The sequence below is a fragment of the Melitaea cinxia genome, chromosome 18 (genome assembly GCF_905220565.1).
Source record: "Melitaea cinxia chromosome 18, ilMelCinx1.1, whole genome shotgun sequence".
Taxonomy (NCBI): domain Eukaryota; kingdom Metazoa; phylum Arthropoda; class Insecta; order Lepidoptera; family Nymphalidae; genus Melitaea; species Melitaea cinxia.
Window position 1 is genome coordinate 10,996,884 of NC_059411.1, and position 24,377 is coordinate 11,021,260.

Here is a 24,377-nt window from a genome sequence, read left to right on the forward strand (position 1 = left end):
GTAAGTGACAATTGTATCCTAGAGAATGAGGTTAATTAAAATTTCGGTAAAATAATGTATTTACATATTACTAATGGTCGCCCAGAGGTCGAAATTCGACCACAATTAAAAATTTAAATTAAAGAAAACCAAAAAATTATGAAAATAAAGAACCTTTTTTTTATTTGACTACAGACTGACAATCAACAAAAGAGTGTAATATGTGTGTGTGTGTCAAACACATTGTAGTGTGTGTAATGTTTTTTAATTGATTTAATATATTTTTATGCATTTAAAAAAAAACTAAAAGTGTGCGAAATTTCATACTCCTCTGTCCGCGCAATTTTCGTAAAAAGGGGTACAAAGTTTTTGCTTCACGTATTAATAATATTTCCACGCGTACGAAACCGCGTAAAAAATGTTACAGTCATAAATACATAACATACAATATGACAGACACCATTAAAATAGTTCACACAAAAATGACATAAAATTAAGAAGCAAAAGACGCCATTTTGTAAAACAATAAAACCTCTTTCACACACTCGAGTCCCATCAAAGACTATTAACCTAACAATTTGAAAAGGCACCGTTTATTACTGACCTCTCGCGGTAAGGACAGCTATTATCTTTAATAGCTTAACTTAACCGCCATCTTTGTAAGCGCTTGTAGGCTGTAAACTATCACTCAATATACTATTGTTTTTCTTTAGGAAAGGTTTATAAAGCCTTGTGAAATAAGTGTGTTTTAATCGCATAACTCGAGAATGGCTCGACCAATTCGGCTAATTTATTTTTTTGTATGTCTCTTATGGCCCACGGAAGGTTTTAATACAAAAAACTAAAAACAAATCTATTAACTTTAGACAGAACGAAGTCTGTTTCTTTATTTCTTAATTTTATGAATATAACTTTTTAATAAAAATAATGTGTTAACGACTACCTACTATACTTCGGTTAGTATTTTTATTAAAACCTGGATGATAGGAAAAATAATGCAAAATACGTTAATATGACTATACACACCAATATACAAAGGAAGCAAATGATCTGATTTTAACGAAATAAGAACTCGTTACAACTGCATAAGCAATTATATATATAATTTATGGTTTAGTCAATGAGATTTTTTAAACATTTCCGGATATTTAGAGAGATTTTTTAAATTTACATGGAGTTTTTTGTCTATGATGCGTGTTTAAACAAACAGAGACACAAAGACATTTATAAAATTAATAGAAATGTATATATTAGCGTTTTTAGGCTCATAAGCATCTTCATGAAAAATTTCTAAGAGAAACGCAAAATTCTCAAAATAAAACATTAATATATTATGTTCATTTATTTATTATATATGTCGAAGAACCAGAACATTATTCAAACTACGTCACGTGGGTGAAACCATGGGATAATCGAGCAAATAAACTATGCTGTAAATGCCATAATCTTGATTTTAATGACTTTCACAAATTTCTTCTTATTAGTACGACGCGTCGACGTCTTGTTCTCTTGACAGCTTAGCGCGACAGTCTTACGAGAGTGTTGCCAAACTCTGGACGTCGCGTCAAACTTCCTTTCCATTCTGAAATTAATGACTGTAACCGACTTATATATTATACTTTAAAAATATCTATCTAATATATTTAATACTATCTTACTTAGATATGTTTTTGCATTAATGAAGTTTTAAAAGGACTTAGTTTTCAATGTATAGAGAATGTACAGAAAGATGATTATTCCATTCTCGAGTTTTATGTTAAGTGGCACATTTAGCGATTCATTTTATTTATATATAACATTTCTACGGAAACTTTTATTTACACAATAAATGTGCAAATTGTTAATAACGTGAACTCCAAACGAGATAACTTTTGATCAAACCTGTTACAGTAACACGTCAAAATACCGTTATCCTGAAACGGTAGTCGTAAAATGTAGAGTCTAGGGTTGTCTGGGTCATGCTATATTATTTTACAAATAAAAAATAGTGAAATAATTTTCCTACTTGTATCAAAAGAAAGTTACTGCAATAGAGGCAAAGATTTTTTGACTTTAATAAAATATTCTATTTTTACGTTGTCGTGTTTGTTATTGTTATGTCTATATATACCTAAAAATGTTTCGTATAATTCTTAGGCGACGTACCATTTTGAAACTTATTAAGTAATGCTATATTACATTACATTTTTTTTTTCTAAGAAATTTGAGCTCTCTTAAAATAGCATCTTTTAAATATACTTCCTTAATACAATATTTCTGTAATAAATATTATAAACAAAATACAATTTTGGAATTATAAATAAAAATAGGTTTTTTTTATTGTTATAATTGTCAAAATTATTTAGCATTTAAAAAAGTTTGATATAATTTCTCCGTTTGACAACCCTATCCGAACACTAAAACGACTGCAGTGAAACGTAAGTAAAATAAAGGAAATAGTGCATTGCGTCGTTTTTCACAGTTTTATATAGGTATGTGGGTACAGTACCTACAGTCAAGTTTAGTACAAATAAAAATATAAATATAATCGTGTTTACTCGCTCGCAAATGAAAAAAACCCTCTACAATTACATCGAATAATACAACGTAAGTAGACGAAAAAATAGTAAAGTAAATTCGCGTTACAAAGATCACTCGGAAAGTTGTCATCAGATCTTGAACAAAATAAATGGGCCTATAATACAAGCACCAGCTTTCGATTAAAACAAGAATAATAAAAATCGGTACATCCAGTGAAAGGTTACGCGGTAATACAAGGTAGGTCGACGAAAAAATAGTCAAGTAAAGTTCGTATTATTAGGTATATTTCGAAAAGTGCTTGTTAGATCTCAATTAAATTTAAATAGGACCACATGACACATAGTAGGTACGTTTCGATTACAAATAAACTATCGAAATCGGTAACCCAGTCAAAAGTTCTGAGGTAACATACATTAAAAATACAATCGAATTGACAACCACTTCCTTTTTTAACCGACTTCAAAAAAGGAGGAGGTTACTGTATATGTATGTTCGGGAACATACTTTGTCGTTTGTGAACCGATTTCGATAAATCTTTTTTTGTTAGAAAGGAGATATCCCAAGGGTGGTACCATGATAAGGAAACCAGGCATGATGGAATCCCAGAGAAATCGAGGGAAAATCTCTAAAATCGTAATGAGGACTAGTTTTTTTTTTTTATATATCACTAGTTCGGCAAACAAGCGTACGACTCACCTGATGGTAAGAGATTACCGTAGCTTATAGACGCCTGCAACACCAGAAGCATCGCAAGCGCGTTGCCGACCCTATACCCAATCCCCCCCCCAGGAGCTCTGGTCACCTTAATCACCAACAGGAACACAAAAACAGTATTATTTAGCTGTGGTCTTCTGTAAGGTCGAGGTACTACCCCAGTCGGGCTGCTCTATATTTTGAGCAGGAAATTCCTGCAGTGCCCTACCTCAGTTAACTAGTGCGTTTGTTAATTTTTTTTGTCTACTTATATTGTCTTGTGTCTCATACTTGTCGATGTATTGAACCGACGTTTTCTTCGAGCAAACACAATTATTTAGAAGATAGTATTACTAATATAAACAAATACTGACAAAATATATCTATTTTTACTTTAAACTCATACAAGACATGAATGATCTTATAATAAGTGACAGTTGACTGAGTCTACATTTTGAAACGATGGTGTCTCCCCATTAACTACAATAATTTTGAAACTTATATATTTTTAATTATTACAATAAAATAATTTTTCATTTTGATTTTGAATATTTCTTGCACACATAAAAACATACAATTTAAAAGAAATATAAATTTGTATAACTCAAACTTCAATGGCGATCTAAATACTCGTAGTTCAAATAGAACAAAATAGTAAAAAAGTATTTTATACTATAAAATTAATACATACACTTTCGTACTTAGGTACATAGCCCGTATCCATAACTTTATGTACTCGATAACAATATGTACGTATGTATATATACCTAACACATGTATCAACTGTTGGTACCCGTATAATAAAAGAAAACTTATACCAAATAGGAAAATGGGTTGTGGTTTAGATAGCCAATTGGTGGCTTTAGGCTTGTGTACTTTCATTTGTTGTGTGTAGTCGTAGTTATTAGGCTAGCTGGTACCCGCGAATTTGTCTGCGCAGGATTAGTAGGGTAGGTAGGTACAGGTTTCTCAATATCTATCTGTATGCCAAAATTCATCAAAATTAGTTCTGCGACATAAAAATCAATTTGTTACTATCAAACGTGCATTAGAAATATATATATATATATATATATATATATATATATATATATATATATATATATATATATATATATATATATATATTTTTTTTTTTTTTTTTTTTTTTTTTAATTGTATTTATGGTTTACTGTTTTTTGATAATGGCTTACCCAAAAGATAGATATATGCTGTCGCGGACTTTTTTGTAGGACTAATTAAGATAAACATTTCTCATATACATTAAATAGTGTAAACTCTACAGTTTTGCAGCGCACGCCAGAATAGCTCGCAGATGGCAGATTTTTTTTCCGACTTACTTGACAATTATCGTTATATTTTGGACAATTTGTGAATTGTATTATTTTACTACACATCAAACTATCCTTAAAAGTTATAGCAATGTGTTATTCTAATATATAAGCTATATATTTGTAAACTTTCATTAAAATCCATTCGGCATTTTTTGCCTGAAAGAGGAACAAACATCCATACACACAAACTTGCGCGTTTATAATATTAGTAGGATTTATTATATCATGTAGATGTAGATAGTGCAGCAAAAACTTTTTATGAAAATTGCGCAGAAGAAGGAGGATGGAATTTCGCACACTTATAATTTATATAGAGAAGGAGTGCGAATGCTAATATTTTTTTAAAAGTATGCATAAAAAATATATTAATACAATTTATGTTCTTTATTCTAATGTTTGTATAAAAAATCAATATATTCATAAAAAAAGCGGTGTTACGATGTTCGTCCTTATAATTATAAGTATGTAAAGTTTTACATGCTTATAATTATTATAAGGACGAACAAATAACAATAAAAGTAACAAGAATTGTTTAGTAATTTAGTCGAATCACAAGTATCTCTATAAATATTTACAAAATGTATCAAATGTCTTTATAAAGAGGCCGAGTGGCACTTAAATATGCCATTTTACATTTGTTATTATTTAACTTCATAATTACAAACAAAGTAGCCTAATGAAACTTGAGTACCTTCTTAGAATAAAACAAAAAGTTAAACACTTAATTCTCGGTAGTACTTAACGGATACCAAGATTTGTATATCTGTAAAAGTCATTCCCCTTGCGGCAAACAAGCGTACGACCCACCTGATGGTGAGCGATTACCGTACTCCATGAACGCCCGTAATACCAGAAGCATTGCAAGCGAGTTGCCGACCCTATCCCCAACTGTCACCGGGAGCTATGGCCACCTAACTAACCACAACACCACTTGAGATCACTTTTATTTATATGTGATCTTCTAAAAAGTAAGGTCGAGGTACTTTCGCAGACCGGAGGCTCCAGATTTTGAGCAGGATATCACCTGCTGTATATACCTGTTAGTAAAAATATAAAGTTCTAGACTTCTAGCGCTAACAATAACTCTTTCTTTTGTTACAGCGGTGTCGCTTGAATCTTTAGTGGAAAATTGTCATAAGCTGTTAGAAAAATTTCATTATTCGTGGGAGATGATGCCCTTGGTGCTGGTCATCCTCAACTACGCGGGCAGTGACCTCGAGGAGGCGTCGCGGAAAATAGATGAAGGTAAGAGCTCTACATTACCTATTTCTATTACATAAGGCAATGAAGCCCTAATATAATTATTAAACGAGTTGATTTATAAAATGAATTAAGATCAAAATCAATTTAGAAAACTATGATTTTGAACTTAATTACGTTTTTTAAATATCTATTACGAAGGCATATGTACCTACTACTTAATATTTTTTAATGATTTGTCATTTTTTTTGTTTTTTGTTCTTTACGCAATGAGATGATAATGAAGCTTATAAAGAATAGAGAATTTTTCTATCATAATGACATTTATTCCATTACAATCTAAGTCATTATTTTAAGGAGAAAAAGAGAGAAGTAATGTATTAACCAGAATAATTTGTTCTATTTTAAATTGTGTAATAATTAAACAAAAACACAACATTTTTGTTATATAATTATTATGACTTTAATTAAATTATTGAATGGCGCAATAATAGATTTGTAATTTTTTATATTCTAGGAAATTTTCTGAAGACGACAAAACTTAAATTAAATTATTAATTGATTAGTTAGTTAACTAAGATCTATTTATTAATAAAAGTTGTTATTTTCGTAGTAAAATGTTGGTATATTCCCCAATTTTTAAACATTCCGCATCCAGATTAAAAATACTGTATCCTCATCAACATATTTTGACATATAATACGATTTAAATCCATCAAATAGGTATATCATACTTGATATGAGTAATAAACCATTTTAATCTGTCTAATACAGTTTTATACTTAGTGGAGTAGTATAGTAATAAAAACCCCAGAAAAACTATGTAAAGCTTCATTTGAACAAGATTGCTCGTGTTCAATAAATTCTCTGCATATTTAATCAACAAGATGTTTCCAAGAATTTTTGCAAGTAATATACACAACACGAGTATTACAGTAATATAACGAGCAAATAAAAGGCAAAGTTTTTTGTTACTTTGAAATTATATTATAGTGTAACTGTAACAGCTTCATTTCATCTCATTGCGTTCGGCGACGCTTGCGTTTTGCGCTGTGTTGTTAAGTAAGATGGTGTTTTATTCGCGTAGGCGTGTAACTTAACGGCGGGTACCTTTTATTTTTGCACTAAACGTGCAAATTAACATAACACCTGGTGGGTTGATTATTTGAAACTGTCGCTATTAAATTGAAAAGGATAGGGATTCATATTTTTCTCGATTTCTAACTGCGTTCCTTTGTATGAATGATCCTGTATGTGTTATAGATTACGTCCTACATGAAAAAAATCCTAAAACTGTATTAAATTTTACTTTGTCTTGATATGCGAGCTGCTCTGGCAACGTACTGCATAAACGTCCAATGCTCATTATCTTAATCTTAAAAAATGTCCATAAGGTGAAATATTAATACTAATTGCCGCATACAACTAAAGAACCGTACATGGAAATGAATTCTTTTTCTTGTAGAATGTTTTTGTTATACATTATAGCCGTGCTTACGCACTCACGAAAGGTATCATGCGGAACGAGTCTATCATAGCAGCTCGTCTATTTACACGAAGTCAAATTTGAAAATGCGCTACGAATTTTTTTCACGTGGAACGTGATCTATAATCCCTACAGAACCCATTTCAAGGAACGCAGTTAAGAGTCGAACGCTCTGTAAATAATATTATAAAGTTATTTTTTCAAATCAAGTCTATTTATTGTAATGTAAATTCTTAAAAGTAATTTTGTGTAATTATTAAAATTATTTATTTAAAAATACCTATTAAAAAAAAATCTAGCCTATTACATGTGAGTCTACATTAAATTAAATTTAAATTGTTGATAAGTGGAATTGTTTTTAAAATAGCTTCCAAAATTGTGAGCATTGGACTACAACGAAGCTAAGAAATCGTGAAGCGACTATTAAACGCTCCTACGATTAAGCGTGTATGTAGCTTCTCTACCATATAGATATGTGTATATAAAATAAATACGTTTGTACTTTGGCTAATAAAATACTAGAACTAATGGGTCTGTGTGGAGCTCGGTTCGTGAGCCCAATTACTATCTCGTTTAAACTTTAATAACTACACACATTTGCATAAAACTGCCGCCTTTTGAGTTTAAAAATAGAACTATCACGTTGTTTCAAAAGATATTAAATAAGTATATTATAACTTTATGGTATTTTTACTTGAAACGTATAATATATCTAGACTATTGTCTAGTGTTAATATTTATCCGTTTATAATCCACATTTTAGAACCACTTATTAGCAAAAAAAAAATGCAAAGTATATTTTATATTATATATAAGTAAGCTAAAGTACATTCAATATTATTTTTAAATAAGTTTTTATGTAAATTATTATGCTATGAAGTTATTTATCTACTTTCGTGGACTAGTTAAGTAAAAAAATTGATAGACAAAAAAAAATAATAGTTAACATTCGACCAATACTTTACTTCATATTCTTAATCCCTATCGTTTTTTCCATAATCAAGTATATGTTTTTCTCTTTTTTTTTCCTCTTTTAATATTACACCTTTGAATGTAAATTTCATATATTTTAATAGCGACAGTTACTTGCAATCAACCTGCTGCACCTACTAGCCATCTACTTCCTTTATGCTCGGAAACCGCTATAACACTATAATAATAATTTTAATTTATAATTTGCTAGAAAACAGATATATTACTAAAATTAATGGTATAAAAAATTATGATTCAAATTTTAATTTTAACTAAAACACCATCTCGTAAACTTTTTTATTGCTCAGCGAACGAAAGCGATTAAAAATTATTTATATTTTTGTTCATCTACTGAAATGAATATAGTTGCAACAATGTTATATAACATTTTAGTTAACAAGTTATGTTACACGTTATATAACATTGGGAGTTTCTTTTATAGTATTTACTATTTACTATATGTTGAAAATGGAGAGATTGTTTGTTAAAGGCGCAAATGTTACTTCTTTTGGAGTTACCCGTCCAATGGTATGTTTAGATAATAGGTTATATATAATCTGTATATTCGTATATTGTATAATATAGAGATATATTCTTTCACATACAATGATTATGAATATTTACTGTCAAGTTCGCAACTCGGAAAGCTTTTCAAATATTCACTCAATAAGCCACTAATTTAAATATTAAATAGTTTGTAATCTTTTTCAACAAGCTACCGAGCGAAATTTTTGTTTCCGGTAACACCTGAGTAAAGCGCGCTGTAACAAATAAACTATTCTACTTTTCATATTATTGTAAACATTTTGCGAGTGTATGTTTTAAAAAATTTTGCAATGATAATAAATTAAGAATAAAAGTCTTATTTTTAAATTTGTGTGAAAATTTATTACTTTAGTTTATATTTTTTCATCATGATTTTCAACTCAACAATTTGATGTATTATTCTATACTGCTTATTGCATTTATTAATTATATCAAAAATACTGGGAATGGTGTTAAAAATAAAGAAATAAATGGGATTTAAGATATAAATTTAAATTGGAAGGTTATTGATAAATTTATAATTATTTTTTCATATTTATCGAACTTTTTTACTTTGATATACTTGTCTGTGTTATGTAGTTAAATAAATATGAGTTCCCATATTTTGAATATTAAATCACCAAAAAACCAAAAAATCAAATTAAAAAATTCTTATCCAAGTAAGCTTTGTAATTAAGAGCCTTCGAATAGTTATTTTACAGATTGTAATTATATTAGTCTTTAATAAATTTAAAGTTAGCAGATACTCAATCAAAAAACTGATTTTTTAATATTGTTCTTACAAAATAATCTGTCAATACATATTGGCAGGTATTGTCGCGTTCAACGTCCTTAAGGTACATTTAAATAATCCGCACACCTTCCCCGCTACCTGACATTTTGCATAATTTATCAATTTGTCGTAAACGCCAGCTGTCCGGTATTTTAATAGTGATGTTCCACACACGGTACCGGTTTGAGTGATTGAATCAAACTTTTATAAATTGTGTTGTGCAGTTGACATTCTGTACCGTAAAAGTTAATTTACATTTCGTACCGTAAACAAATTTACTTTTATGTTTCGATAAGTTTCTGTATTTTTACTTTTTATTACTTATTATTATTATAAAGTTTAAGTTTTTTTTTGATAGTATAAGAAAAAGAAGATTGATATAATTAATCTTTTTTACAATTACAGTTAAAGCGCAAAAGACTTTTATTCTTATTTATATTACTGATGTATTTCTAAGGCTCTGTCTTTGCCTTGCGCCCGCCCTGCGAATGTTAACAATACAACGATACGAGACTTTTGTCCACAGGGAAGATGATCATCAACGAGTACGCGAGGAAACACAATTTGAACATCTTTGATGGTCACGAGCTACGGAACTCGACTCGCCAGTACGGACTTTAATACAGTAATATAGTTGTTCAATAACAACAATCACACAAACACACGCAGATACATACATACACACACATACATATACACACATACATAACTTTAGAGAAAAATGACTTCATAATAAAACATCATAAACATAACATAAATGTATACACGTACATATCACGCAAATACGAGTAGATACACATATATACATTTATTAATTTAACTTTGAAATAAAAAATAAATAAAATACTTGCAATAACAGATCTTTTATATAGTTATACAGTGTTTTTAAAAACGCAAAATCAATTTTTCATTCAAAACTTTTAAATATTTCCCGTTATAATAATTTCTACAATAAATGACAACAGATAAATAATATTATTATTTAAATATAAAATATGTAAATTACGTAATTATTACAAAATATCAGTGTGAGCATAACATTAATGAATATTTAAATAAAATTATTCATACACATTAATATTAATGTATAAAAATAACGCATATTAAATGTTTCATTCAACCATACAATACTGTGAAAATTATACATTTTTAAGCCGAACACTTGTTCTTATAAACACATTTCTTTCTTTCCATCTTATTATAATTTTTTATTTAGTTTTCAATTTTGATCCTCAATAATCCTTTTTTGTATTTACCTTATACGTGTATGAGTCTCAGGACTTTATTTCTATGGTATTATATCGTGTGATATAATTTGCTCAAATGTAGAGCCGTACCATAAGAAATACCTATACAGAGCTCCTAAAAATGCCCTGTGCTAGCAGTAGGGATAGGTTATCAAACACGTTTATGGCAATCGTTTACCACTAGGCGGACTGTACAATAGGTTGTCACCCTAGTGGTATAACATAAATGTATCCAAGATTTTCAAGTGACTTTATCACAGACGTAACTAAATGTTATCCTTTAAGAGTTCTTCTTACCATATTTGGTGCAGAATAGTAAATAACTATACAGCTTGTTTGTTAATGGTAGCAAAGAATGTAAATCCCTATTATCCCATAAAAGTGTATGAATATTCCATCCATCGATTTTACTGCATAAATCATTTTTCAAAAAAACATCTGCTTGTTACAGTTGCAAGCAGCATCTGAAGACTTATTTTTACGAAGCTCTGACTCAGAACAATCTGTTCTGGGGTCACTGGGTTTGTTCTGTGCGTTTACAGACTTATCCTTCTGAAGCTCGAGTTTGAGGCATTTATAAGTCATTATGTCAGCTGTCATCTGTGACTCCATTCCCACTTTTTTGTTCTCTCTCTATTCCTAATCCTATCTTTAGCACCATACCCATCCGTATTCACAGGTATGACGTAACCATCTTTGCCGTTTGACATCCTTATATTTCCATACTGCAATAACTTCTTGCTTCTTAGGTTCCATTTATGGCGGACTTTTCAGACAGCTACTGATATATTAATTTTACTTAAATTCATTCAATTCAAATTTTTTTAATTTTTTTTTTCATATCACACACACACATACACACCAAAAATGGTGTGAACTAACTATAAGACAAAAAATACTAAATAAAAAGTGTGTTCACTAATTGTGCATATAATTTGCAATATTCCAAATTGACTACACGGTCACCAACCCGCCTGCCCAGCGTGGTGACTATTTTTTTTTTTTTTTTTTTTTTTATAGAAGAGGGGGCAAACGGACAGTTGTCTCACCTGATGGTAAGTGAAAAACAACATCCACAGACACCCGCTACATAAAATATTAGCAGGCGCGTTGCCGGCCTTTCAAAAAGGAATATGCTCTTCTTTTGAAGGTCCCTAGGTCGTATTGTTTCGGAAATACCGTAGGTGGCAGCTGGTTCCACAGAGGGGTCGTGCGTGGCAGAAAATGGCGCAAGAATCGAGCTGTCGTAGACTTCCAGACATCGAGGTGATGTGGGTGAAATTTTGAATTTCGACGCGATGTCCGGTGGTGGAATTCTGCTGCAGGCATAAGTCCGAACAATTCCTCAGAACACTCCCCGTGGTAAATACGGTAGAAGATGCAGAGTGACCCGACATCTCTACGCAGTGCCAAAGAATCGAGCCGATCGGAGAGAATCTTGTCGCCAACGATTCGAGCCGCTCGGCGTTGAACACGGTCAAATGGAAGGAGCTGGTACTGGGGCGCTCCAGCCCATAGGTGAGAGCAGTATTCCATGTGGGGCCGGATCTGTGCCTTATATAATTGTAGGCGGTGGCAAGGCATGAAATACTGCTTCGCCCTACTGAGCACACTAAGTTTCTTCGAGGCTAGTTTAGCCTTTCCTTCCAGATGACCACGAAATTGCACATTGCTCGATATGTCGACGCCAAGTATCCCAATACTGGCCGAGGCTGTTAAGGGAGTGCCTTCAAACTTAAGAGGAACGACGAAGGGTGATTTTTTTTGCGGTAAACGCGCAAACTTGTGTCTTATTAGGGTTAAACTGGACTAGATTATGTCGTCCCCATTGCGAGACTTTGGCTAAAAGAGACTCGATTTCAGACACAAGTTTGTTCCGACACTCATCGACTCGTTCCCGAGAAATATTAGGACGGCCTGTGTATAAGGCGTCCCCGGTGCTGTCGTCCGCATAACAATGAATGCCACTTGTTTGTAACAGGTCATTGATGTGCAGAAGGAACAAGGTAGGTGATAGTACACAGCCTTGGGGAACGCCAGCATTGACAGACTTGAGGTCCGAGCATGCACCATCAACAACGACCTTGATGTTCCTGTCTGCCAAAAAACTGGTGATCCATTTACATAATTTCTCGGGAAGCCCATAGGATGGTAGCTTTGTTAGAAGTGCCCTATGCCACACCCGATCAAAGGCCTTCGCTATGTCCAAACTGACCGCCAGCGCTTCTCCCTTGCTCTCGACTGCCTCCGCCCATCGCTGAGTTAAGAATATTAGAAGATCACCAGCCGAGCGACTCCGTTGAAAGCCATATTGGCGATCGCTAATCAGCTGGTGATCCTCCAAATACCGCCGGAGCTGGCAGTTGATTATGGATTCCATAATCTTTGAAAACAAGGAAGTTATAGCAATTGGTCTATAATTGGACGGATCTGAGCGGTCCCCTTTCTTAGGGATCGGGTGCACCAAGGCCATCTTCCACGAACGTGGGACAACGCCTAACGAATAAGAGTGCCGGAAAAGACGCGTAAGGACGGGTGCCAACTCAGGAGCACAAGTTCGTAGCACTAACGGAGGGATGCCATCGGCCCCACTCGACTTATTGACGTCCAACGAAAAAAGGGCTTTGCGTACGGAGCTCTGTTGGAAAACTATTTCCGGCATTATAGTATCACACCGAGGGATCGTCGGTGGTATTTTTCCCCTATCATCCAAAGTCGAGTTGGAAGCAAAAAGAGAGCCTAAAAGATCGGCTTTTTCCTTCGCGTTGTGGGCCAACGAGCCGTCCCTCATGTGCAATGATGGTAGGGATGGCTTACAAAAATTCCCTTGGACAGCTTTGGCGAGTGACCAGAATGCACGAGTTCCCGAAGGAAGTCGAACCAATCTCTCCCCAATTCTGCCCACGTACTCCGCTTTTGCCTCAGCGATGACTCTTTTGAAGGACTATGGGCAACACACATGAGTTCACGCATTTTTGGCGCGAACTTATGGAGGCCTATGTCCAGCAGTGGACTGCAATAGGCTGAAATGATGATAAAACGATGAAATTGACTACACATGCCATAATACCAAACTGGTAATAAACCTTACCTAACCTTAAAATGCTGTGATGCTTAAACAAAAATACTAGTATCTTAAAGTACGTTTTTTTTTCATATGTCTTTTATAACCAGTACATTTAAATTACAGACTACTTAATAAATCAAACAGGAAAAATATATACTTTTTAAATTTAAATTATGTTCACCAGCTTTTATTAATGTATTGTTACGATAAATATAAAACACAATTACACTTTTAGTGCGCAGGTGGTCACAAATCATTTGTTATTTACCGATATATAATTACCGTATTATAATTGCGATAGGTACTATTTCATCATAAATTATGTTGAAATCGATTTCAAATATATTTATGTAAGGGTTTGTAATTAGACTTTAAAGTTTAATGTTTGCTTTGAAAAGTGACCAACTTTAAGTTTTAAAAATAGAACTTCCTTTGGGTTCCGATACTCATATTTTTGATAAAAAATATAATATAATTGACATAAAATTTCTAAATTTTACCTCTTATGCGTTTGATTTTTGTTTCTAAACTAAAATTTTACTTGACATAAAAAAAACTATACTAAATGATTTGTATTATATAACAATCAGGTAAAGTAATAATTTTGCCAGTTGTAATTATTTCTTATTTTTTTTTTCATTAAAATTAATATATAGAACCTCTTTTGCGAAATTAACAACAATGAGAGATAATACATATTTGTTAATGTTTAACGTAATTGCATCAATAAATATTCATAAATCATGTACAACGAAAACATTAATTCACACAGTTTCCTCTGCTCTTATACACCAATCATTGTCACAATAAACATACATTGTTACACATACAACAATATTGCTTACACATGTCGATAAAAGAAATGTTTAACTCAGCTAATTCAGTAAACATACTAACCAGTAGTGATTTCCACTTTGCAGTGACCGGACGAAGGTGGAAAAGTTTGAAATTTAATAAAAAGTTAAAAGATCTCAGTGACAAGCGTTCGATACGCGGGTGTTGTGCTAGTGTTGTCGATGTATTTATACAGTGTTGTTTTCTTTTTTCGTAGGAAAATGCTGAGCGAAATAAATAATATAAGTGGTGTACTTTCGTCGTCGATGAAGTTGTTTTGCGAATGATACTTAGTAATACAAGTGCGGTTATTATGTGGACGCGTGCTGTGCTATGCGAATGTCGAACGATATGTTTTCACCGCCGGGACAAAGTCGGGTGAGTTTTCTTAGTAGGGGAACACCGGGCAAGATGGGGTAGTTAAGGTTTAAAGCTCCAGAAATCGTAGGGGTTCATGGTTTCATAATCATATTTATTCTTAATCAGGCTTGTAGTTATCAATCTTACATATTAAATTTAAATCAGGAACACAGCACCATAGAATTGTTAATAATATAACAAAATGTCAAATATGACATATCACCCCATCATGCCCGATAGGTCGGGTAAGATGGGGTGGGCCTAATGGGCAAGATGGGGTATAGCCATTCTCTCGACTATTCAGGAGTGCAGAACTCGCAAATGAATGTTGCTTCGGCATCATTATCATCCACTCCTGCGCAGCCATAATGTAACCATTTACCACAAGAAGAATAAGCAATCCAACCTTTCTTGGAGTCGAAAAATAACCCTGTAGAATATAGGCATGGAGTGTTTTCGGTTTCAACATCACTCTTTTCAGAAGACGACTTGTCTAATACGTTTCTTTGGATTATATTTATTTGTGGCTTTAGTCTTGAAATAGGTTTTGTTTCTCTTCCTTTTTTCTCTGTCTGATTTCCTTGTTTTGCTTTTTTAAACTTTTCTGTCACATTTTTTTTTTAATAAATTCTTCTAACTTAACTCTTAACAACTTCTGTTTATAGGGTGAAGAGGTTATGATAGTAGTTTTACCGCGTTTTTTCGTCACTTTTAATGTCTTCTTGATCACTGGAGGCAATAGTTGCTTTGGGCTGGCTAATGCACTAAATTATGCCAATAATAAAATCTAGGGGAAGGACTCAAATTTAAATATGTGTTAATTTCAGTTGTACTAGTTGTCACAACTGTTGAAGTAGCAGGATCTGTAACAACAACTGCAGTGCTCGTTGCTGTTGTTGTAAGAGGTGCTGCCACAGTATCTACAGTTTAAAAAAAAAACCCGATTTCTATGTCTAGTAAATAATCCATCAAGCTCATCCTCTTCTTCTTTTTGCGAAAATACTGGTACCCAAAGGTATCTTTACATTCTTTTTTAGCCTTTTTTAGCTTTCATTCCAGTGTAGTTTGTGAGACTAAGAAAATTTTTGCAGCCAACATATATCCCATTTCTCGCTTCAAAACAACTTCTATCGCCTTATTCAGTGCTTCCCTTGACCGTTCATCGTTCCTCTTCCTGAGTTTCTTTTATAAACATATATGACTTTTTTTAAATATAAACCATCCTAAAACAATATATAAAAAAAATATAAATAATCAAAATCGTGTCAGGCAATATGGGGTATCAGATACCCCATCTTGCCCGTTGATTCGTTTCAAAATTAATATTCAAACAAAAAAAAATTGAATAATGTTTCACAACAAAACAAGTTATTACCTGTTACTGCAATGTACTGTAGATAGGATTAACCGAGGTGCCGCTTAAAATTCACCAAATACAAGTTTCATGCACTATGAAACGTACATATAAGAAATTTTAATACGAACAAACGAAATCTACTTTTCGACGATAACTAAAACAAATGAATAGCTGCCGTGTTAGTACTCGTGTGACTAAGAGCTGTCGTGGCGGCAAGTAGCGAGATGGCAGAGCGAATGAGATTGATCAATTTAAATCACCTAAAAAGCCCGATGCCCCGTCTTGCCCACCACCCCGTCTTGCCCGGTGTTCCCCTATATAAATTACGTCACCATTTAAAAGCCTTTAAATATGTTTATATAAAACTAGAGTTAATTACGCCGTGTCGAAGCGTTGTTAGGTCTTTTGAATGGTGATGAATGTCTTGCATGCTGTTATAAATTGTATCATTTATATCTCTATTCACTTACAAGGTATATACCTTAATGTTCTTATGAAAACTTTTTAAGGCAATTTTTAAGTTTATATACTACCTCTTCTATTAAATTTTACGAAGGAGGTTTTATACGATATAATAACGTAGAAATCTACGTCTCTTAACAGGAGAATAACAACTCTATAAATTTTACAAATGTTAATAAAAACAAACCAAAAGAAATATATTAGCAATCTGACCGCCTTACGTTTCAGCGGACTATAACCTGGATCTTTTACTGCTTATAATATATAATTATAGATTGTAAAAATGCAAAGGAATCCTCGTAATGGCATGCGCTGTAAAAAGTCAATAATGTGTAGGCAAATTGTATTTTATACGTCGATTCGCAGAAGTAATAAAAATTGCAATTATGTTGGTTGTAACATATATTCTTTTCTAAAGTATATTTCATTGTGCGTCGTACTAAATTCTTGGAAATAATAAAAATCATTAATTTGGAAACGATTTCAGTTTGACCATTTCATTTGTAATAGAAATGCTTTACAATATGCCAAGTTAATAAAAAAATAAAAATATATTTATAACTCAAATATTTTGAACTAATGCCATTTAAACTTTAATGCCATTAGGAAGTACAAAAGCCTAAAATAATTGTGAAAATAAGAACAAAAATTTATAAATGTGTTAACTAACGTATTGTGAATTTTGTTATTGTCCAAATAATTTATTATCAATTAATTTTACAATTTTTTAAATAATAAAAATATGTTAATTTTATTGTAATCGGGATATAGGTAGTAGTAGTAGTAGTTATAATTTAATGAACGATCATAGTTTAGGTTGAATGAACGCTCGTTTAAAATGACGGTTAAAGGTAACCATTATTTAATTAACGTCAAAACATACGACCGTTAACTACAAAAAAATACACACACATAAATTTTTAATTGACATTTGATGCACACATTTTATTAATTAGAAATAAAAAATTAAATGCCAAAGGTATGGCTATATAAGGAGTCACTTTTTTTCATAACAAAAATAAGCACTTTTAATGCTACGAGATTTATCGCGATATTTCGGCGACGTTGCAGGCGCCACGGTCGCGGGTGACTCAATATCAATTGTTTCAAAATAAAAATCACGTTAACCCCATAGAATCAAAAGAGTCGTAGAGACCGGGAAGCTCTAAAGACTTATATTTTAAGATAAAGTAATTTTCTCTCTCTCGTATGTATAAAATCAGTCCATGAATATATATATCTAATATGTTGTTATTTATTTTTAGCGAGCTGTCGTTACAATGTCTTTATGTCAACGTCGGTTATCGCATTTATATTCTATTTTGCCAATTAAATTTTGCCAATTAATTGAATAACAAATAAATTATCTGAATTTATTATTGAAAGTATATCAATGAGAATAGGTCAACATTTTTATATCTATGTATATAGATATGCGAGGTGTCAATAGAATATACACTACTGTTTGAATTTTCTTTTGTGTCTTAGAACTAAAGACAGACCGTTTACTATTTGTGTATTCAAAAGGTTGTATGACATTGTTAAGTTTGGTAATGTTGACCAAACTTGACCGTGAAAACCGTATCTCGGAGAGCACCCCGAGTAGAAATTTTTTTGTGTTCCTTAGAAACACCAGACCGGGCAAGCCTGATCTGGACCGGATAAGGTATGTAACGCAGAAGATATTTCTGGACCTGATCAGGATGAGATGAGATTTCCTGATCGGGTGCAGATCGGGAAATCTCATCTCATCCTGATCAGCCGGTTCGATCCAGTCCTTTTAAAAAACACGAATGTATATTCTTGAAGAAATTGTTTAATAAAAAAAGCGAATTGATATTATAAATATGTTACTTAACATTATTTATTGCCGTTTATTTTTGCCAAAGTATTATTATTTATGTTTTTACTTTAAATATCAATTATTTTTATTTATTTTTATATTATTAATTAACTATTGTTATTAATTAAATTTTATTTATTAACTTCTAATAATTAACTACTAATTAACTGCTTCTTACTACTTTCGACTGCTCCACTGTGTCGAAATGGACTCCCTGCTAGACTGTCCTGATAACTGTATATATACTAAGTGCGCTTAAGAACATTGATAGCGCAATTCAGGCTCAGTTCGCGTAATTTCTTTCAGGCTATTCTGATCTGGACCGGACCGGGTCCTGATCCAGTATGCCTTACCATACTTGATAATCTTTTACATTAGGCTATCCTGATCTGGACCGGATTGGATCCTGATTCGGTATGCCTTACCATACTCGATTATATTTTGCATCAGGCTATCCTTATCTGGACCAGACTGGGTCCTGATCCAGTATGCCTTACCATACTCGATTATATGTTATATCAGGCTATCCTTGTCTGTACCAGACCTGGTCCTGATAGAGTTTGTCGGATCTGGCATGCCTCATTCTATCCTGATCTGGTCCAGATACATGATCTGGTTGAGCCTGACCTTTTTTCTAGTCGGGACGTTAAGCGCTTGGTCCCGGTTGTTATCATGTACAACTGATAGCGATCGTTACTCAAAGCAGGGTTTAATATATCCTCCAATCCGCATTGGAGCAGCGTGTTGGATTAGGCTCTGATCCTTTTCCTACATGGGGAAAGAGGCCTATGCCCAGCTGTGGGATATTATAGGCTAAAGCGTAAGGTACATAGTGAAGTGACCAAACTTAACTTGTTATTTCGGTCTTATGAAACTATTCGTTTTGTATTTTCTACTTTAGAAAAGAAAATAAACGTAGGAAAATAATTAAAAAAAAATTTGAAATTAAAAGAAGTTTCTTGAACGCCTCTAAAAAACATTAGTATTTTTAAAAATACATCGTCTAGCCTATATCTAATCTAATATAAGCTAATTATTCTTTTTTCCTGTAAGTCGCGCCATGATGTCTAGGATAGCAAGCACTTAAAGCTGTCATCTTAGCTTGTCATAATCATCTGGTAGTTATTAGAGTACTTCAATATTACTAGACGTCTTTGTGAAATAAAAAAGTAGTCGCCCAGAGGTCGAAATTCGACCATAATTACAAATTTAAATTAAAGAAAACCAAAAAATAATGAAAATAAAGAACCATTTTTAAAAAATAAAAAATCAATTTGACTACAGACTTTGACAATTAACAAAAAAGTATAATTATAAGCGTGTGTGTGTCAAATACATGGTAATATGTGTAATTTTTTTTTATTGATCTGATGTACTTATATGCTTAATTAAAAAAAAAGAGCATCTGCACTTCTTCTCTATATATGTAAACTAAGTATAAGTGTGCAAAATTTCATACTCATCATATTTTCGTAAAAAGGGGTACAAAGTTTTTGCTTCACGTATTAATGTATAGATATATTTATTATATAAACTGTCAGTTTCAAGCAAGTTTATTCAGTTTCGTCCTCAAATCTTATGCAGCCAAACGTTTCATTAGCATAAGTGAGCAATTCATTACATTTCACCAAAGCTGAAAATTTAGTCATACCAATAAACTCTGCTCTACTAAGTCGCTCCTCATATTCATTTACATTATTGTATAAATTGAAAAATGAATCGTCGTTCCTTATAATAAGGTTTATTTTTGCCTATACTCCAATCGTAAAGGGTTTATTTTCAATTACGTTCCGTGGTATCGTAAAAGTTGCAATATCTACCAATAGACAAAGAATGGTACCGATAATTTTAGTTATTTTGCTTGTTTTAAACCACAAAACTGATTACCCGTAGCCCCCATAATCTAGAAACGTTTGTTAGACCATTAAAACGACTTTGTAGACAATATTCGTTTTATAGGGTCGACTAGGGAGGTCTGTCACATAAAATAGCATAATATGATGGGTGGTCCATAAGCACATACGTATATATAAACAAATAAAAGAATGTTATTATGTATCAATACTAAAACTCACGGTGAAATTAATAGGTTCAAGACTTATAAGTCAAACTAATTTGTCACTATAATATTAATTAATTTTATGAAAAAGGGTCCATTCTGAAATTTTTTGAAACAACGGATTAAATATTGCACTTAATTTTAATCAATTTTAAATTTCTTTTATAAATTGCGTCGGTCTAATAGTTAAAGCTCGATGTAATTAAAATTCATCATGTGCTGCGTGTAAACGATATAATTTTGGGATATGTGAAAGTATATGCTTGATATATTTATCAATTTCACAACACCATTTATTCCAATATGAAGACATTTACAACACTAGGGTTAACAAATAATTACATTAAAATTTAACATAATTAAAATTTCCTTGAAATTGTTAGTTACAAAAAAAAATATATTAAAAGATTTCTGAAAACAGTACCCGACATTAATCGCGTTCAGGGCGATCAAAACATTGTCTCTGTCTTGTCGCATTAAGGTCGTTAATCGGCTTGAAGCCCTAAGCGTACTACACCGTTCTGTTATTACTAGATAACTTTAAAGGGATCGCTTACAAAACCTGTATAAACAATTTTTCAAAAGAAAATACAGGAAATTGTTACATCATTTAACTGAGAATGGTACAACAGTAAATATCATGCTTAAAATCTGTACCTGAACCTTACATAAGATCACAACTAAATAACACTGCTTTTAAGCAGTTTTGTGTTCCTGTAGTGAGTAAGGTGATCAGAGCTCCTGGGGAATCCCCCTAGGAGTACGGTCACGCTGAAGGTACGGTTGGCTATGCGTTTGCGATTCTTTAAACTACGTCGCAGGAATTTTACGATTTTTTGAACTTTCCCCCGTTCTTGTCACAGATGGTCACATTTATAGCTAGTGTGATTTATTTTATTAATGAAATAAAAACATCACTGTCGACACTATTTTATTACCTTTTAAATTGTTTTTCAATAAAATGATCATCATGCCAACATCAGTATGAAAAATAAAATTATCTTAATACTAACAATTATGTATAATATGTAACAAAAATTTGGACCCCGTCGCACCTCGATACGTAATATCATACTTCATGGACGCACTTCCGCCCCCCCCCCCCCAAAGTGTGACGTAATTTATGGATGACCCCCAAAGTAAGATAGAAAATGTATTTATCATTTGTCTACGTCTATAATATAATGAAATTTATTTATTATATTATAGCTGATTCTTTGAAATACACAGGCCGAAGACGGGCAGCAGCGTCTTCGATATGACAAAGCCAGCCCTGCGGTCACCAACCCGCCTGCCCAGCGTGGTGACTATTGGCAAAACACATGAGTCCACGCCATTTTTGGCGTGAACTTGTGGAGGCATATGTCCAGTAGTGGACTGCGAAAGGCTGCTGTGATAGCTGATGCAAAGGCTTGTTATTATATGAGGTTTTCACCATTGGTTAGTCTGGAAGAGGTTGCACATTGCACCCTATATATATATATAACTATGCTTAATTTCAAAACATTAAGCTTTATTTTATACAAAATATATAGTGCTATAGTGTTATGTATTATAATATTAAAAAGACCATCTTTTAAAAATAAAAGTAATAATTATTTCCTTTTAATACATAAAAATAACAAAATCAATAAAAATAATAAAATAATGACGCTAAAATAAATCTTTTAAAAAACATTCAATAGTGGGAAGTATTTCGCGTAAAGCACGCCACATTACGATTTTATTCCGGTATTGACATGGGTTGTTCGGTTACAATGTTGCGACCGATCTTACATCTCTTTCCTACGTCCATTACGAAAGGGACAGATAACGTTTTACGACTGTAGTCGGTGAATAGCTCGAAGGGCTTTAGCGCTTCCATTGCTTATTTTGCTGTGACTAATTTTATGCGAACGGCTCAGAAGTAGCATAGGTGTTCCCAGAAAACTGTATAGCTTGAGATATTTTACAACTTTTATACGACTGTTTTATGTTAATGATCAAAGTTTAATATAAATAGCGAAGAGAATTGACCGTATAAAGGGCTATTTAGTGATAGGTAATTAATAAACTTATTAAGATACGTTTTACCGACAAATAACGTTTATTTATGCGTTATTATTTATTCCAGTCCTCCCGTGACCATAGTTGCTGTAAAGTATTCGAAACGTCGGGCATTAAAAAAACTTATTAAACCGCGATTAAATCCGATTTTTTTTTTTTCAATATTATTTATTGTTAAAAAACTGCTTTTAATTACTTGTTTTGTTTTGGTTAGTTAGGACGTATGATGGAATAAATTATATGTTTTTTATTTATTTATAAAACTTAAAAGCCTATCACAGTTTTAATGTTCAGTACGATGATATTTAAATACTTAGGTGTTCTATCATATTACTGTTTTAACTAAATCATACTTTAACTTTGATACTCATTCTTTCCTACCGCTAAGATGCTGCAAAACGTTAATTTTAAATTATGCAGATTAATTAATTTGGTAATCCATAAATGGTAGATACCATAATTACAAGTAGCACTATAATAATTAAAGTTTATTTTATAATAATAAGGTATTATCGCCCTAATGGTTTTAAAATGCCAAACAAAGTTAAAAGTCAAACACGTCAATGTAATATTTACTCAAGTCAAAGTATTAATTTTGCGCAAGCCTCTGTTTAGCCGTGCACACGTGCATGTAGTGGTCGAACCTGACAGAGTTTAACACTTACGCCCGGTTTCTGAAACGTTTGTCAAAGTATAGGTCTACTAAACGGCTGTTAGATTTAAAACGGATGTCAAATCAATTGGAGTTGCTGATACGTCATTCACAGCAAAATTAGCTAGTCCTCGATTAGTTTGATTTGACATTCGTTTTGTAACATGTGGTCATGTAACATAATTAAATATTATTTTATATATTTGTGATGTATCAAAACCTACAGAAATTGTTAGTTGTGATGTTATTTAATACATATGATAATACTCAAACATCTAATAAAGCACCATATAAACATCTAAGGAAGATACAATAAAAGGAAATAGTTCCTAAAAACAATAACTGACTAGCCCGTTGGCACAGTTTGTAGTGGCCCTGCTTTCTGTTCCGCGGGTTGCGGGTTCGATTCCCGTCTGAGTCTGGGTGTAATATTTGTATTTATATATTTATATATCTATTATTTCTTTGTATATTTATAAAAAATGTATGTTATAAGATATTTATTTATTTATTATTATTTAAAAAAAAAAAACAATATCATGAAAATAAGACGAAGAGCATCTTTAGAAAAAAAAAAAAAAATTATCAGAATATTGTAGACTGATTTAAAAAAAAAAACATTAGTAGAAAATAGTAAGATGAAAATATGATAAAGTAATTATAATTATAATAGCTTGTTTCAAATTTTAGTTATTAAGTAATTATAAGTATTTTTTTAATAGTTCCTATAAATGTATATTTAGATATATATTTTTATGACCTTTTCTTTTAAATTCCCTATTATTTATATATTGTTAGTAATCAAATTTAAAACTTAACGATTAAAATGTGTCAATAATAGAGATGACCGAACTGAAGTGTTTTTATTTATTATTGAACTTTGAGCAGTATCTTCTTCGTAATAATAATAGACATCTGTGTAAGCTACAACAAAGAACAAAAAATTTT

General features: G+C 32.1%; 1 protein-coding gene and 1 long non-coding RNA gene across 2 annotated transcripts in view; one reads left to right on the plus strand and one right to left on the minus strand.

The window, feature by feature from the left end:
- The window catches only part of LOC123662203 (protein doublesex), a 70,909-nt gene extending 55,895 nt beyond the window's left edge, over positions 1-15,014 (plus strand). Inside the window, exons 2-4 of the mRNA XM_045597083.1 lie at positions 5,628-5,771; positions 10,029-10,110; positions 14,868-15,014. Of these exons, the coding sequence (XP_045453039.1) occupies positions 5,628-5,771; positions 10,029-10,110; positions 14,868-14,937 (296 nt within the window). The 3' untranslated portion in view covers positions 14,938-15,014. The remainder of the gene's footprint in view (positions 1-5,627; positions 5,772-10,028; positions 10,111-14,867) is intronic.
- On the minus strand, positions 8,811-23,505 carry LOC123662208. The gene is made up of 3 exons (XR_006744453.1): positions 23,439-23,505; positions 22,302-22,304; positions 8,811-8,822 (listed from the first exon to the last, which is right to left on the minus strand). It is a non-coding gene; the product is annotated as an uncharacterized LOC123662208 (long non-coding RNA).
- Between the last annotated feature and the right edge of the window lie 872 nt (positions 23,506-24,377).